This window comes from Astatotilapia calliptera, chromosome 13, assembly GCF_900246225.1.
Source record: "Astatotilapia calliptera chromosome 13, fAstCal1.2, whole genome shotgun sequence".
NCBI lineage: Eukaryota > Metazoa > Chordata > Actinopteri > Cichliformes > Cichlidae > Astatotilapia > Astatotilapia calliptera.
Genome location: NC_039314.1, coordinates 26357426 through 26375314, shown reverse-complemented (window position 1 = coordinate 26375314; position 17889 = coordinate 26357426). Strand labels below are relative to the sequence as shown.

Below are 17889 nucleotides of genomic sequence, written 5' to 3'. Positions count from 1 at the left end.
GGTTACCAAAGGTTTTGTAATGTGTATGGTGTTTTGTGGGTGAGAGTGAGACTGAGGGTTTTTAGCATATTTGATTATTTTATTCTACATCTATCTTGGATATTTATTATTATTATTTTTACAGTGGATAATATCATCTAAAATTTTGTTGTTTTTTTTACTTTGGACCAAAACGAGTTGACTGATGGATACTGCATTGCTTAAATGGCTAAAAAGACCAAGATAAGATCGGCTCTTAGCGATCTGTCAGATGTTCTCATTTCTTTCCTTTTTCCTTAATGTATTCCATTATCCTCTCAAGTACTCACAGCAATTCTGGTAGAACATGTTACCCGTGATCTCACGTCATGCCCCGCACAGAGGAACTCGACTGTTACGAGGGTAAAATGCAGGTGCTTGTACGCTGCAGATAACACAACAGTCTTTTCTGTCTCACCTTCACAGAACAGCATTGGACGGTTTCCAAGTGCATGAAAAAACTAACAAGAGGCTCTTTGTATGATGCGTGTGTGGTTTGTTCCACCTACAGTAGCCACCAAGTTTCCAGATGTCTCCACTGCGACACACTGTTTCCACTATGGCTGCCAGCACACGCACAAACATACACTGATGTCATTGATGGTAAAGGATGGCGTTTTTTCAGAGTTGGGGGTAGAACATGTAAATGCTGCAGATCTGCAGAGAACCAAAGGGGAGGATGACTTTTCTTCATTCCCGTTCTTCCTTTTTTTTTTTACTCTTAACTTCCCTCAGTACATACAAAATGATTTTATACGTGCTTCTATAATCAAACACCAAAACTATAACTTCACCACACATTAAATGTATTATTTAAACTCGTGCATTTTCCTCTTATATTTCACCATTTAAAAATTACACAAACTAATGAAATCTTTCATTGGTGGCAAAACTCTGTATGCAGCAAAACGTTAGCATCTCATTAAGATTTTCTTTTCTTGGTTTCTAAATGAAAAGATGCAGACAGGTGACAAAATAAACGGAATAACTATTGTAGCAGCTTTATAAAATAAACATGTAACACCAGAACAGCTTCAGTGCAGCTTGGCATCAATTCTGTGGAGGCATAAAGCACAGCTTGTCGTTTTGTGTTTCGGTGATGGTTTAAAATAAAATTGGTCCAAAATCTCCCACGGGTGTTCTGCTGGGCTGAGATCTGGTGATTGTGAAGGTCACGGCAGATGATTCACACCGTTTTCATCCTCATCCTCGTTTCCCATGGATGTCATCCTGAAAGAGACGACTCCCATCAGGGCAAAAATATTTCATTATGGAATAAATGTGATCCCTCAGAGCAGCTTTGCATCGATTTGCAGCAAACCTTCACTCTAGAGCACCCAAACCAAATGTAGCATAACAGATTCACCAGATATCCTCCCTGCAGGGGTCAAGGGTTTCAGGCTTTCCTTTAAGTTGTCATCTACCTGTATACAAGCATTCTAAACTAATAAGGTGGCCATGATATACCTGCAAAACCTCAGTGCTAGTATTTTCCTCCACCATGCCTAAGCAGAGCACGGCTGCAGATTCCTACTCATGTTGCTAAATTGAGAAAAAGTTACGATGGAGGCCTGTTGTTGCCATCTTTGGTCACATGGTCTTTTTCCATCATAAAATCAATGCCATACTCTTATAACTTTCAAGCGTAACAGACCTCAAATAGCATTGATCTGGGGCTAAATGTGGCTTCTAGTGGTGAAGTGAAAGCTGTAAATTGAAGCAGCTCAAGTGAACATGTGAGATCAGGCCAGGCACATCTGCACTCTATAAACAGAATAATATCATGAGATTGGAAATAATTGAGTAAATTTACTATTTCAGTAAATATCAGATGTTGTTTCGGAAAACACTGCACTGACTTGGCTGCTCCCCCCTCATTTTCTCTCTAGCTCTTCACATCTGTCAATTAGTGATAATGGACCACATCGGCCAAGAGGAGACCACTCCCACACTCCCTCTCTATTCCCTCCCTCCTTGACACACAAACACACACACACACACACACACACACACATCCACTCTCTCTCTCTCTCCTCTGTCTTTCTTTCTATCTCTCAGTCAGTAATAATGGAGCCCAGCAGTCCAAAGAAGATCCAGTTCGCTGTGCCTCCGCTGCAGGGACAGCTTGACCCACAGGCTGCCGAACATGTGAGTGTATCCGAGCATGTGTGGGCCAAAGAGTTTGGCTCATGCATGTGAGAGCTGAATAGGGCTTTTATGTCCTGCGTGTGTTATCGGGAATTTTCGGTGTGTGGGTGCAGAGCATGTGCGCAAGTCGGCATTATGAAAACGGCCGTTTGTGTATCTGGCTGACAGCATGTGTATTTAATGGGTACGCTGTGTTTGAGCTGCAGTGCATGTGACACTTTTAAGTGCTTTGTTTTCACATCTGTTGGTCAGGCGTTTAAGTGCAGGAGATTTATGTGACTTTGAATAAATGATATGAAGAATTACAGAAAAAAATACACACTGAAATACCATTTAAATAATTTAACAGTGACTTATTTACTGTAACTTCCATAAACTTTTACATAGTGTATTTACTCCCATCTCTTCCAGGAATCAGAAATGCTTTTCCTTGTTTGTTTTACAAGTAGCTGATGACGGAAATCCCAAGAAATCTTGCTCACCTTTTCTTCTAGGTTACTTTGGTTCAAAGGCATTCATGGTAAAATGGGATAATTCTTACTAACTGACCGTTTCCTCAAATGTGGAGAAGCCTGGCAGAGGCACATTTTTTCTTTAGCTGATCCTGAGTGGCTCTAAGAGGAAGAAGCATAAGCTGCTTTTACAAACAAGCGTAACCGTCATATATCAGGGAGTTGCTGCTCTTTGCTTTTTCCTGACATCTTTATGGACTGTTTGAGGAAGTTGGTGATGAACAGTGACTGATTAGGGCCCCCTGCATCTAATGTTGGGGGAGTGACTGCCTCAGAAAGTGTCAGCATTCCCACAAATCACAGATAAATTTCACAGATGGTTTTAAGAGATACCATCGCACCAACCTCTCCCTGTCAAATAAACAATGAACGACAGTGTGCATTTTTTACTACTGGCTATCATTTTTTTCTTTTCCTGAAAAGCCACCTTCCAGTAAGGGTCAAGTGATCTTTTTAGTCATATATGATTATAGACTGAATGCCCTTACTGTGTGTTTACTTCAATGTGCAGTTGTACACCCACAGGCTGGTTCTGAGCCAGGAAAACCCAGAAAACATGCACTGCAAGGGTTAGGGACTGTTGCCAAAGTGTCTGCGCATTAAATCTTTGGGAATATAGACTACGAGTTGCATTTAAAAATTAGAAATTTGGATTTGAAATGTCCTCAATATTACACTCTTCCAAAGAATGAGGTAGAAAAATAAATATTAAGTCAGGCAGTTGTTAGTTTACTTTAGTTAGTTACTTTATCACAGCGTGGTTTGTGGGAAAGATGTGCTTTTAAACCTTGAATCAAGTAATAAAAGTTTAAGTAGCAGACTGTAATTTTAATATGCACTGGGGATCATAAACCCATAAACCTCACCCTGCTAATAAGAGTACACTGTTACATTTACACAGATGCACAGCGTTGTGTTTCTTTACACTGCGATAGTCGGGACAGTTTGTTCCAGCTGGTATTTTTCATAAAGGTTTATTTGGACAATGGACTGAAGTTAGTGTTCCCAAAGCCAACGAATGATTTCAAGGGTTAATGATGAAAATGTGTGTGTGTTTACCTCAGATCCGCCGCAGAAGACCAACTCCTGCCACTCTGCAGATCTACAGACAACCTGGCACAGGTGAGACAGGGAAAGAGGAAATGAGAAAGGGTGAGAGGTAGAGTGGGAGACGGGCTGCTGAAAAGCAGCAGCTGTAATGGAACCTTTATTAGATTACTTTTGGTAAGTGATCTGAGTGTTTAGAGCGGGCTGATGGATGCCTGCAGAGTGTGTGTTTGTGCTCTAAGCTGTTATAAATCCCTCTACACGGGAACCGACTGATTGAATAATCACGCTGATTCCATTCTGTGAGCTCAGCTCTGAGGCTGGTCCCATTACAACTGCACTGAGCTCTGCAGGCGCCCGATTTGGTTTTAAGCTGCCATTTTGTCCATTTCTAAAGAAAGAAAAATCCCAAAAATGTTGCTTAAAAGGGGAAAAAAAAGCCAGAGAGCGAGACAGACAGAAACAACTTCAGTATCTTCAACACACAGAGAGAAATATTCTCAGCAGAGGGCAGCCACAAATCATCTCGATCTTTCTGTGCATGATTGGCTATGCTATGCACAAAAAGAATCTAAAGCTCATGATTTTCAAGTCTTAGTTAAAGAAAGGACTGTTTTCATTTTTAAACCTTGGTTATTTTTCACTCCTTCCTCTTTATCTAGCAAATGACACTCAAAACACAACAGTGAGAGTCTTGAGAGAGGCTGCACATAAATCTAAATGTTTTATCGTCTGTGGTATAAACATGAATATTCTTTTTAATCTCACCATTTCCATTAACCAATTATGACCTAAAACCACTTTAAATTTGTAGTTCTTCCTAATTTTCAGTCAGTTCACCCGACGGTCTGTAGGAGGAGAAGCAGCTGGCAGCTGTGAAAGCAAGAAGCAACCACATGCTTTCAAATAAGGTCACTGGGACAGGAACTGCAGACCCAATGTTCTAAATTTGCTAATTAGTTTCAATATTTTTCCACTCTTTGAAATGATGGCAGATATGTTTCACATTAAGTTAAAAAAAAAAACCCAAAACATTACTGTGGCTGCGGTCTGCAAGCCAAAGTGTTCTTACGCAAGGCACCCGACCCTGAGTTACTCCTGATGCATTCAGAGTGTTATTATTTTACAGTGAATTATTTAACCCACAAGTTTCAGAAGAGTCACTAATATTTTATAAAAATTTAGGAACTTTAGGAGTGGCGATTGCAGCTCTACTGTGTTTTCTCACAAACTTTTATACAGCCAGTCTTGTTTTTGCAAACAGAGAAATCGCCCCCTACTGGTCATTAATAGGGATGCAGGTTAAAAGCGCTGCAATCCAGAAGCTACTTTTGCACTTTCTGTGTTTATACCAAATCTGTCACAGTGGCCATCGTAACAGTCAGGCCATAATTTAAGATCTGGATACTACATCCATCTTTTGTATACAGTCTGTGGTTTCAATGAGCACGAGGACGAGTAAGCAGTGGTGGCCACCCGGAGAAATAAAATGTTATTTTCTAAATTGCACAGACCTGCAGCCCTGACACAGACTGAGGACAGAGATGGAGTCAGCTGAGATGTAACACACATGTAGAAAGAGTCATTACTATTTTAGCCGAATAAACCTTTTCAGGCTTTACGAGTGCAGTGGAAACACAGGCAAACAGCAGAATAGGAACCCTTTAGCTTCTTGTAACAGGTTCCTGGCACTAAAAGCTTTTGGTGCTTTGAGTGGGATTAAGGCTGTTAAATCAAAGCAGACACAGAAATACAAAAAGCAGAAAAGTTGGAAGAATAACATGAAAAACTGCCAAGAGATGCAAATCAAGCAAAACAAGATGCACAACAGAAACAGATGTAAAGCAATAAAAAAAATACAGATCCCATTATTGACAAATAAAAATTGTGCTTAAAAATGTATTTATACTATATTGATATTTCAACTCATCAATAATATCATAACGGTAACTGTTCTTTTTGTTAATTTGTGATTTAGGTTTTATGTGTTTGCCAAAAATAAAGAATGAAATAAAATAACTAATTCATTTCTCTACAGACAAAATCTTCTATAGATAGCAATGACATGTTTTGACCACAGTAAAAATCTGACAGCCAAAAGTAGGTGCAGAAATAATAGAAAAAGATCCGAGCAGATGGTGAAGAAACAACCACAGAGACTCAAAACTGAATTGTTTTGCACCTCCTCCCGTGTGGGTGTATTGTTACTGCATGCATACTGGTGAGGGGCTTTTTACATGACCAGGGGCCTGTTCTCTCATAATCCCTCCATGCCTGTATGGGCGATCAATACTGATTAACACGACCAGCACCAGTACATGTTGCACTGGGAAGCGTACAAACTGCAGCTGTGCTGTTTTTGAAGTGGATCACAGCATGGCTTCAGGCCACAGAGGAAGCCAAATTACTAAAAACCCGCTACCCATTACCCATGTGGTGTGAACTAGCTGGCAGACCCCGCCCCCCATGAGAACTCTTAATGCCAGCATTCACACTACTGAGCTGGAAACCTGATAATAAGAAAGCAAAGAATCAAAAGAAAGAGGTGAGGTTATGGCAAATGGATTTAAGGATAAAGCTCAATTTCTGTTGTTTTATCTCTCCTGCAGATGTTGGAGATCAGAACAATGCCAGTGGAGACTCACAGGTTTGTATATATAGTTGTAAATGCACACAGATACAGGGAAAAGAGAAACTCAGCAACAGGTAAACATTTGTCAGATGAAAATAATAATCTTCTCTGTATAAGCAAATAAAAAATAAATAAAAAAAGACCTCCACGATGTTAGCGACTGATAAAGTACTGCAAAACAACCTTTTAGTTACATTTCTTTTTCACATGACTGTAATCAGTCTCATCTATGACAGAAATGCAAAATATCTTTAAGGTTTTCAGTCATTTTATGAAAAAAGGAATTTAAAAATACTAACTATAAAAATTAGACAATCTTTAATAAATCTAGAAAAAAAATCAAAGTTTGATTTTGTATTACTGTATCCAACTATCACTTTAACATCATAGTGTAGATGAACTGGAGGCAACCACCCATTATAATGAAGTGTTTTTTTCATCCTTTTAAAAACATATTCATGTTTCAAACCATTTGACTGTTAGCCATGGTTCACTGCAAAAAATAATGTATTGATTATTGAATGAAAAACAATTATTGGAAGATTTTTATGATTAAAGATTCACAACAGCAGATAAATAGATATGTTTGGACTCCACTCAGTCATTTGACGGTTAGAGGAGAATTTTCATTTTGAACTTTTGTCACAAAGATGATTTTCTTTTCTTTTGCTCTGCAGGCTTCAGAGTCCTCTCAGAGGAAGCAGAGCACCTATGCCCCACCCTCCATGAAAGGTAAATGCACAGCTGGTTCCAGCCTCGTCTCCATTTAATTAAGAACAACAACAACAACAAAAAAAAAAACCCAAATGTGTACAATGTCTATAAAAAGCATAAAAGCTCAGTTTTCCCTCGAGGAGAGGATTATGAGGATTTATGTGGTGCATCACAAGCCCAAATGTTATCTATTGTTTTAAAAGCCACATTTTTCCTATAATTAAAACACCAACGAGATGCACCAGAAACAACAAAGACACCAAAATGTGCATTAAAACAATAATGAAAGACATGTAGCATCACTGATAGAAAAGCAAAGATTCTACATGTTTAAGGAGCTGCGACAGCGTTTGTCTTTGTAGTCTATGAAAAGGCACAGAAACAGAAATAAAAGCATCTACTGTTGATGTTTTTTTTTATAAATCAATTACACATCTTTGACTCAGACGAGCTTAAAGTTTTGGATAATTAGCAACAGACTCTTTATTGTATCTCTTTGGCATCATCAAAATCAGTCTGATTTGAGGGAGACCGAGCCGACAATCCGCATGTTGTTAGAAAATGTTATCCAACCAGCAATATTCAATAACTAACACATGATTTATAGTCAGAATAAAAGCTACAAACTTGTCCTTATGCGTGTATTTTCGTTCAGTCTATTGATTTTTTTTTCTACAAAATTTTGATACGATACCCTCTAATGTCTGCAGTGTCATTGCTTGCAGCTGTGTACACACTAGTCTCTTCCCTCCTCTCTTAAGTTTTGTGGTATCTGTATGCTCTGCCTTTAGGATGGAAGCTCTGCTTGTTTTGCTTCACATATTTGTTGTTCTTAAGATTTCCTTTCTTTAGTCTGAGTTTTAGCCTTGTTTGTTCTTTAGCCTCTGGCCCTGTTTTTCCCAGCCTGTGATCTGATTTCCAGCTGGCAGCGTGACAGAGAGAAGATAGTCAGGGTTACTTCTAATGGCTCGTCTTTTTTCCTTTATTATCGCTCACATATATATCCTACCACAGCGGTGGGTGTTTATATTAAAGGGAATCAGGCAAATGTTTTTTAAAAAAGAAGAATCCTCTGTAGGCTCATTTTCAGACAGCTTTTTCTAGTCTTGGTTCGGGATGAGAGCACATGTCCTCAGGAAGATGGACACGGCTCTGGGCGTTCAAACTTCTACTTATGAGGAGAAGCCAATGACAAAATCTAGAGGAAGGGTGGCTTTAAAAGCAAAGAAAGGCAAAAGAACCTGGTTCAGACAGAAGACGATGAAGTAAGGGCCCCAGCATAATATGAATAAAAATGATTCTGAACTGTTAATCATGGAATTCTAGAGTCCAAGATTACAAAATTATGAAGGTGGAACTGAGCAGAAGAGGTCCTCTTTAAAGTATGGATGGATTAATAACCACTTATGTCAAATATAGTTCATAGAAATGCTGTACTCTAGGCCTAATAATAATCCCTCCATCAGCTCCTCACTCTGCTCTCTCCTCACTCATGAACAGGACTCAGAGATACGACCTAAACTCGTCTACTTAGGGCAGCAACTTGTCCCACTCTGGGCGATCGTGGCTCAAGAGTTGGGAGTTCGCCTTGTAATCGGAAGGTTGCCAGTTCGAGCCCCGGCTTGGACAGTCTCGGTCGTTGTCTCCTTGGGCAAGACACTTCACCCGTTGCCTACTGGTGGTGGTCAGAGGGCCCGGTGGCGCCAGTGTCCGGCAGCCTCGGCTCTGTCAGTGCGCCCCAGGGTGGCTGTGGCTACAATGTAGCTGCCATCACCAGTGTGTGTGTGTGTGGATGACTGGATCTGTAAAGCGTTATACAAATACAGGCCATTTACCATTTCACTCCACCCTTTTCCAACTGAGAACCATGGCCTCAGATTGTGAGGTGCCCATTCATTCCTGCCGCTTCATAATCGGCTGTGAATAATGGTCTGATGAATACTTTGATCAGAAGCACAGATTTGCAGGGACTTAATTGTTTGAACAGATTCATTTGTCAACTCAGGCAGCGTCTCAGCTGTCGCCAGCAAAACAATGCAAAAAGCACCCGTCTGATGTCTTTTAGCATGACTTTCCTGTAGCAGTTTTTGTCATTTTGTTATCGTCGCTGGAGCTGAATAATTGATGAAACTATTATAGAGATTCCACATGGAAAGCAGGAATCAGAGGAAGTGATGCAACTGCTGCAGAACAGGAGAGGCTGATTGAGAAAAAAGAGGGGGGAAAAAACACACTGGTGATTTTTTTATATCCGGGGAGCACGGACAACTCTGCTTTAGGAGTACGCAGAAAAAGGTGTGTGTTTTAGGGGGGAAATTATAAAGAGGAAAGAAAAAGAACGCAGCACATATAAGTCTGGGCAGAGAGTGCAGCACTGACTTGATTCCGGGAAGTGGAGACTGTAAAAGCTTTTCTTTTATTGATCCCAGCTGAGTGAGTGTGTATGTAAGACTAAGTGAAAGAGGGTGTGTGTGTGTGTGTGTGTGTGTGTGTGTGTGTGTGTGTGTGTGTGTGTGTGTGTGTGGCTAATAGTCTCTTGAGTAACTGCCTATGCCCTAAATCCATAGCAAGCATTTACATTTTGTTGGATAAGGAAAATTTTTTTATTTATAAATCTACTGTCCCAGCGCGGTGTTTAATATGTTTTCTCTCACTGTCGTACTTTTTTTTTAAAAATATTATATTTCATTAAAGCCTCATCAGGCACACACTGTTGACAAAACAAAAACCTTTAATTCAAACAATAAACAATTATTATTAATACACTTTTAAGTTTTTAAGTTTAGTTCCAACTATATTAACCTTGATCTGTGTGTGATTCAGTATTATATTTGACAAACTTATAAAATACAAAAGTTCTTCCTTAACAGCCTAAACTTTTACAGTAAATCAGCAACTGCAAAAAATCTACAAGTGATAGTTTAAGGAGCTTGAAAAGAAAAAGCGTATGGATTTTTTTAGGTTTCTTGAAGACTTTTTACCTCTCACCCGAGAAGCTTCTTCAAATCTGAGAGCAATTGGTGGAGAGTCCCAGATTTGAAGACCTATGTGAATGTTCCCAGGAGGGTCATGGACCCCCTATTGATCCTCTACCTAATCACATGAGCCAAGGTGTGAAAATGGGTGTGGGTCACAATCAGTCCTTTAGAGATGTCTCTACCAATTGCTTTTAGAACTAAAGAAGCTTCTCGGATGATCTTCAAGAAACCTAAAAAGGTCCAGATGCTTTTGTTTCCAAGCTCCTTAGACTACATTCAACTGGATGACTGAGAACCTTCACAGACTTCTTCTACAAGTGATACATATTCCTCTGGTTTAACTCTGATGTTACTAGAAGCCCAATCTGTTTTGCTCTCCTTCAGTTTAACTTTTTGGTCTTCTAATTTGGTCCCTTTCATTTTCATTCTACAAATTCCTTTTTACGTTTGCTATCTTGAGCCGTTCCTGCGCTAAAGTGATGTGCCTGTAGTTGAAGTGTATCTCCACTAGAGGTGCTCTTCTCTCCTCAGAGCTTCAGCTGGGGGTGGAGCAACACCTTCTGGGGGCAGGGCTCTGTGAGACAGACAGCGAGCTCAGCCCAGTCACAGCAGAGCTCTATGTTACCGCTGCAATGTGGGGTAATCACAATGGGCCAGAGGAAGCCAATGGGAATGAGGCGAGTCTGCTGTTAGCCAATCAAGAGAGAGGAATGGCAGAGAGCAACAGTTCAGGGGGTAAAATATTTTTAGCTGGGCATACATAACACCAACTGGTCAGCAGTGTACTCCAAAAAACCCCCAAACCAATCACTTTTGTCTAGTTGTTACACAATAATGACTTACTTTGACTTCAAGGTCAGCTAGTTTAGTGACTTCCATGCCAACTAAATGTTGGCAGAGGAAAATTGAAACCCAAAACACAGTTCTCATACCATAATCTGACTTTTTGGAGTAAACAGTTGGCCTTACACACACACACACACACACACACACACACACACACACACACACACGTTCATTTCAAGACTAAATTATGATATTGTGAAGCTGCCAGCAAGCAAAAGTTGCATGCAAGTACTGCAGATAAAGTGTCATAAAATAAAATAACAAGAAACAAAATTATATTTGCATTGATGCACGGTATTACCTTTTGGACTATATGGAAACAGCCAGTGCAGACATGCTTGTGCAGTCCTCTAAAAGACCTAACATTAAATAGCCCATCAGTGATGATGCTATTTAAATTGCTAACCTGAACACTTTCCACTGTTTTTAACGCTCACTTCACTACAAAGTAATTGTTTGTTATGACTTTTGTACCTTCAGGTGTAGGGATATTAAACAGCACAAACATTTGGCCAACACCGGTGAAGAAAGTTGTGTCACTTGAACCCGTGCAGATCTAGCTATGCTTGCATACGCAGAAACTATATCAGTGTCATTTATAGTACTGCATTGAATATAATAATAGGTATGGGCCTACAGGCCAGCAGATCCATGTTATTTTCCTTTCTAAATTAGGACCCATGTATTCAGGCCTGGTCAGACACTTGTGAGCAAGCTCCTCTCCAAGGTCAGGCTGAAGGGGGTAATTATCTTCTGAGCAAGCATGACCCATTATCCTCAGGAGATCCTCCAGGGGCCACAGACAGCATAGTTAGAAAAGGGGGGGATTCATGCTGAAAGCAGACTGTTGAAGTGCCTTTTTTTAATAAGACTGGCGCCTCCTGCCTTGGAGAGAAGACTCAGGTATAGCTGGAGAGATTACGTGTCCCAACAGAAAGGCCACAGGATCCACTATGAGGAATATTACAGTGTTGGAGAAAGACATTTACAGTACTGTGCACTAAAGTACACTGAAACTGAACCTTGGATAGACGATAATGAGTGCATAGATGCAGTGCAAACAGTTTACTGATTAGCCCAAGGACAATATTTCCATGAAACAAACTGTAATGGGATGTAGTTGCATCGAGTTTGCTCATTAAAATAATAAACAAGCTCGCATTTTGCCAGTGCAAAAACATTTCAAAGTTGTGTTTGCACTCAGCTTTAAGTCTTCTCTCCTTCCTGTATAGCCATGAAATTAACTGTTGTTCAGGATTTATTAGCGGAGTTTTGCTTCTGACAGCAGAGTTATGCAGACACACCAGTGTATAAATTCAAACGACATCGATCACTACAGCAAAGATTCAATGCAGTACTATAAATTAAGCTCTAGTCTCTCAGCTGCCTGCTCTTATCAGCCACCGCAGCCTAGTCCTGAGAAAACCACCTCCCAGCAACGCACAGCAAACAGAAAGTCAGATACGAGCAGGTGAGGAAAGCTGAACATCGAGCAGCTAAAGAAGCAGATATTTTTCTTAGCTAGTCTATTAGAAAGGAAGAACTGCGACTGTAAACAGCTGCTGCTTTTACTCAAATCCTGAGTGTCCAAAATCTGCTATTTCTCTAAAATAATCACTGATGCACATCCTCTAACCTTCACTGTATGCTCACATTTCCATACTAACAGTCTGTGATTTGAAATTTGTTGAGAAGAGACTACTAACAGCACAACTCCTGTGTCTCCCTCTCTTATCTTCCTGTGGCTTTGCATGATATTCCACTCTTGTGCCTTCTTCCATCCTTCCTCTTCTCTTCCCATTTCTCAGATTTGTCATGTGACCACAAAAAGGAAGTGTCCAGTCCGGACTCTGTCTCCCGATAGCCGCCTTTCATCTCCTCGTCTCTCAGTAACAGACTTTCCCCTTCATCTTTCTCACTGGTGTTCATCACATCCTATTAACACTCTGCTTCACTCTTATGCTACACCTATATGCAGTATGATTTGATTTGGTAGCAGCTCTCACGCGCTTTCATGCGCACACACATGCACATAAAAGATTTTAGCTGGATGTACCAACTTTAAAAACTTTGGCTGTAAAAATAAAGATTATATTCAAGCACGTCTTTGTCCTACTTTCTCAAGACCGTTTAAAGAAACATACGTTTAGGCTGAAACATTTTTGCATTTGGGGTTTGGCTTCATGTTGAGTGTGGTTTTAAGCAACAGCACATTTTTTTCCTTCCTCAACAAAAAAACAAAAAACAAAATGTCTGACGATGTCTTATTGTCTCTCCTTTAAATATGAAGCCATGTGGGATAGAGCAGAGCAGACTGAGACAACCATTAAGAGATTAAAGCATTTATATCTGCAGCGACGTGACTATCTGGAGATCAGCATCTGCACATCACTGCATTAACATGTGGAGTTGTAAAGGAGTGCTTGGTTTATGCAGCACGAGTCCTGGTGTTTTTAAATCCCAAGGCCGTGAGAGGGGGGAAATAAAAACAATCCACAGACAGGATGTGCTGTGAGAAGAAGTGGCTTTACTATCACAAGTGGTTAAATGCATCGTTATCTGGTTTATCTTTGAATCCTGCTTAAAACTGCATCCTGTCAAAAGTGGCAAAAGTTCAGGTTAGGCAGCTTAAAACTGCCTTCATAATGCAAAACTGAGTTAGGAGTTTTAGTTCGAAAGTCAAAATTTCCAGAAAACCTGACATTTTGACTCATGGATGGAAAAAAGAACAAGAGAAATAAAGGACTTTTTATATATAAATACTTAGCATCTTATAATAATGTCACACTATTAAGAATTATGCAGTATTATAAGTACAGACATATCATTATGACAATGGTTATGATTATTATTAGTAGTGATGCCTTTACACGGTGTAACAGTAACAGATGGATAAACAAATCTGTATTTGGAATACTAAGGAGGACTATGATAACTGTATGGTATCAGCAAGCGCTACCAAATACTTTTGTGTGTTCATTATTTTTATTTTTTGTCCTCCAGTTAATGAGAATTAGGAGGTCTTCATCAATTACTGTGATCTCACCAGGTTAACTCTTTCCTTGCACTTCTTATTCATGGACATAATGGCAAAATTCATATTTTCCACTTTTAAAAATCTAAGAATTCCCATTTGGTGTTTGGAAAGGTTGATGGTGGAACAAATCACTTCACTCTCACAAAAGCAGCCCAATGTGGCACACACATCTCAGATTTTCACACTTCATTTGTGTTATTAATACACAGTCCATCGTTAGGTGGTTGCTAGGCGGATTGTGAAGTAGTCAAATAGTTAACGTCACGATATACTGTGTATATAAAAGGCTTGTTGATATAAGTGCATGTTACAGTCATGCAATTAAAATCATAATATGCTTTTACAAGGTGTTATAGGAGCACGAGCTACAAATGTGTAATTTTGGGAAGCATGATGATGTCATCATATGGGGTGGAAGATGTACCTGTGCGCCAGATCATGTAGGAGGAGTTTACAAGCAGATTTTTGTATCATTGTAAGACCTTTTTTTTTTTTTTTTTAATGTACTGACTTTTTTGGAGGCACTGACCACAGTGTCTGTCACGTTTTTAAAACCTGGTTTCTTGGTTACTGTTGCAAAGCTTTATCTAGAAAAAGTATGTGTCACAGATGTTTCTGATTACTACTGAAACCCAACACATTATCTACAAATTTGTGTTGACAATTCATGTCCATGAACACAAATAACTATTTCAGATTCTGCGTGGACAGCAGGGTGTTTCATTATAAGCCATAATTGCAGTGTCATTACCTTTCCTGCTCTCACCTGTAGTTTGGGTTTGGTCATCTCGCCGTGCTTCTCTTTTCAGCTCCGTCTCCTCACCCTCCAGCTGCAGCTGACAGCTGCCCCTCCTGATTCTGCCAGAGGTCTCTTCCTGTTCTGGGCAAACATTTCAACTCTGAATAACCATCAGCTTTTCTCAAAGTTTATCTTGGTTGATTTACAGTTCAAAATAAAAGTTGAGCTGATGTCAGACATGTGACCTTACAGCTGGCTCAGTGTCATTTAAACCACTGCCTTGATAAGACTCAAACAAGAATTAATTTATGTTATTATTCTATTGATTTGAGAAAAAAAATATTTTAAAATGAGAGAAGAGTAAAAATGCTAAGAAATAAACATAAAAGTCTGACTGAGCTCTAACTCTGATTTCAGTTTCTAATCTCACAATTAAAGGCTCGCTTCACACGTCCATGATGCTGACACTGTTGACAATGAGTAAAGATTGTAAAGAAGCTACACGTATGAGCACACATCAAACAGAATTATCCTTATAGGGGGGAAGAAAACAACACTAAAAGTTCTTGCTGCATTTACCGTCTGATACGATAAGGCTGTAGTTGTGTTTGGATGTTTACCTCTCATTTTCCAGTGTAGTACAGTGTTCTCCTTTAATAACTTCTAACTGCTAGAAAACTAAAAGTTGGATGCTGCCCATCAAACCTAAACTCTTGTACTCGTGCAGCTCATGGAGGAGTCGGGTGGGAGCTTACAGGGCTGAGGAATAACTGCATAACAGGCATGAAAAAATAGTTTAAACAGAAAATACTTGGACATCTTTGCCTTTTTGATCCACTAAGGGAGATCGTGGCTCAAGAGTTGGGAGTTCGCCTTGTAATCGGAAGGTTGCCGGTTCGAGCCCCGGGTTGGACAGTCTCGGTCGTTGTCTCCTTGGGCAAGACACTTCACCCGTTGCCTACTGGTGGTGGTCAGAGTGCCTGGTGGCGCCAGTGTCCGGCAGCCTCGCCTCTGTCAGTGTGCCCCAGGGTGGCTGTGGCTACAATGTAGCTGTCATCACCAGTGTGTGTGAATGGGTGGATGACTGGATGTGTAAAGCGCTTTGGGGTCCTTAGGGACTAGTAAAGTGCTATACAAATATAGGCCATTTACCATTTCTAAATATGTTTCTGAGTCGTTTGTGCTACTGAACATGAATGTATTTCAGTAGTCAGAAGCCAAAGACATCGACTTTATAACAATAACATTGTAAAGCTGTCGTTCATTAAGTATTTAATATATAAAGCTTCTCTTGTTTTGTCAAAACACGAGCTTCTCTAGTGTTTTGACAACACGACAGAAAGCTTTTCAAAAGATTGAAGTGCTACACTCAAGTTAATTATATGACAATATTATGATCATGTAATGGTTTCTTTTCATTGCATAGGTAATCAAATGCATACACCTTCAAGGTGTATGAGAATCATTCGAATACAGTAGAAACTGAAATTCACTCAGCAGACTTTGGTACATTTGTCTGTGCAGGTAAGCTGGAAAGCTCTGTGCCAGAGGAAGAGGAGGAAGGCAGCGCTCAGGACGACTAGTCCAGCAGAGAAACCTCAGCACTGAACAGGCGGCCAAATTTATTTGTGGATATTCTGGACAAACCCCAAGACGGATTCAAACATCCATCTCCATCCAAGTCAAGCACCTACTGTGCATGTCCGGGCTTGTTGGGAAAGCTGACCTGTGTGGAGGTTATAGAAAGCTCAGTTAAGGTTTTAATCACAGTAGGTAAAGAAACGTGTTCAACCAGCATCTCCTTCACTTTAAACAAAAGGGGAACAGCCCAGCTGACAGTCACCTGACCACAACTAACACCCAAGTACATAACAATTAAAATGAGCTCAGATTTAGTTCATAAATAAGGGCAGAAATATGTTTTTTCCTTAAACAGAAGTGATTAAAAAAAGAACCTTAAACTGCCCCAGATTTTTAAATGCTTCTGGTGGGAAACGAAACATTATCATCTCAAGCTTGTCTTAATATATGAAGGAAAATTGTTTATACAATTGTTTGTTTATACATTTTATATCATTTTAAAGTTTTTAAATATCAAGGAGGAAATTAATCTAGGTACATTTAATTCTACCTAGATTACATTAACTACAATGGATAGCAACTAGATATAACATGGGATCTAATACACAGTTGGCAAATTTCAAAAATATAGGATAAATGAAAATATAGCAAAAATGTTATCATCCAACTTCTCTTCTACGTGATTAGGAGGATTTTCAAATATGTATTTATACATGTATTATTTTTAATTTGCATACATTTCCCACCAGAAGTTTTCAAAATGTCCACCGTGAGATTGCAGCTTGTAGGCAAAGCATATCTTAAACACACAAAATACTGCAATAAATATTGCAGTATTTTGATCGAAGGTTGCATTGATTGTCGGGTTGACCCTAAAGGTTTATAAGACATTCCTCAAACATTCTGCCATCTAACTGGAAAAGCACAAATATTACTGGCTACACTCAGGTGCAAAGGTCATTGTCCCTCCCCCTTCTTTTTGTGTCTTATTGAACTGCACACCATGTAAAAGTTCTGTGTTGCATTTAATTTTAAAAGTGTTCTTGAGATTTGATTCCTGCAGTTTGTTGCTGCAGGAATCAAATCACTTATTATAGCTTTTCATCATTTTACTCACTGAATGGTTTCAAAAATCTGCATCCAAGCACTGGAAACTGCCACTTTAATTTGCTGCAATTCTGCATCATGATACATTTGTCTACATCTACTTTTGTTTTTCTTCAAATAAACTGGATTTGATGAGGAATTACTAAATGTACCACGTATTATTATAATGGATTACTTTGAAGATGAGTTATGTTTTTTCATTACCATATGCTTTTCTTCTTCTGCGTACGTGATCGGCATCACCGGCACTTATAAATAACTGCAATAACTTGTCAAATTTGACGACATATATGCTACACCCTCAGCCACCAGGAATTTACTGTATACTTTTTGTCTTCATCTTGGATGCCTCCTGGTGGCTTTTCTATGACACAGCAAGGCTGCCAAAGTAGTTTTGTTAGGAATGCCATAAAATCTTGAATAATTGAATAAAATAACATGAAGTAACAAAAAGCAACATCTTATTATTGATTTTTTTGAACAGTTGTTTACTTGTAGATCATTGCAGGAGTCCTGAGTAGATTGGTTAC

At 39.4% G+C, this 17889-nt stretch overlaps 1 protein-coding gene across 2 annotated transcripts; it reads left to right on the top strand.

The window, feature by feature from the left end:
* Positions 1–2030: 2030 nt before the first annotated feature.
* LOC113034662 (protein phosphatase 1 regulatory subunit 1C-like) lies at positions 2031–17812 on the top strand. 2 transcript variants are annotated; one of them, XM_026189470.1, is made up of 6 exons: positions 2031–2166; positions 3743–3800; positions 6335–6372; positions 7035–7089; positions 10581–10784; positions 12704–15550. In XM_026189470.1, the coding sequence occupies exons 1-6, from the start codon at positions 2086–2088 to the stop codon at positions 12757–12759; spliced, it is 492 nt and encodes a 163-aa protein (XP_026045255.1). In that variant the 5' UTR covers positions 2031–2085; the 3' UTR covers positions 12760–15550. The 2 variants fall into 2 exon arrangements, with proteins under 2 accessions (XP_026045255.1, XP_026045256.1); XM_026189471.1 differs by lacking the exons at positions 10581–10784; positions 12704–15550 and adding an exon at positions 16196–17812.
* The last annotated feature ends 77 nt before the right edge of the window (positions 17813–17889 follow it).

Coding starts and splice junctions, on each gene's coding strand:
- LOC113034662 (XM_026189470.1), top strand. CDS start 2,086: ATGGAGCCCAGCAGTCCAAAGAAGATCCAGTTCGCTGTGCCTCCGCTG. Junction 3,801..6,334: donor CTACAGACAACCTGGCACAG/GTGAGACAGGGA, acceptor TCTCTCCTGCAG/ATGTTGGAGATCAGAACAAT. Junction 6,373..7,034: donor ATGCCAGTGGAGACTCACAG/GTTTGTATATAT, acceptor TTTGCTCTGCAG/GCTTCAGAGTCCTCTCAGAG.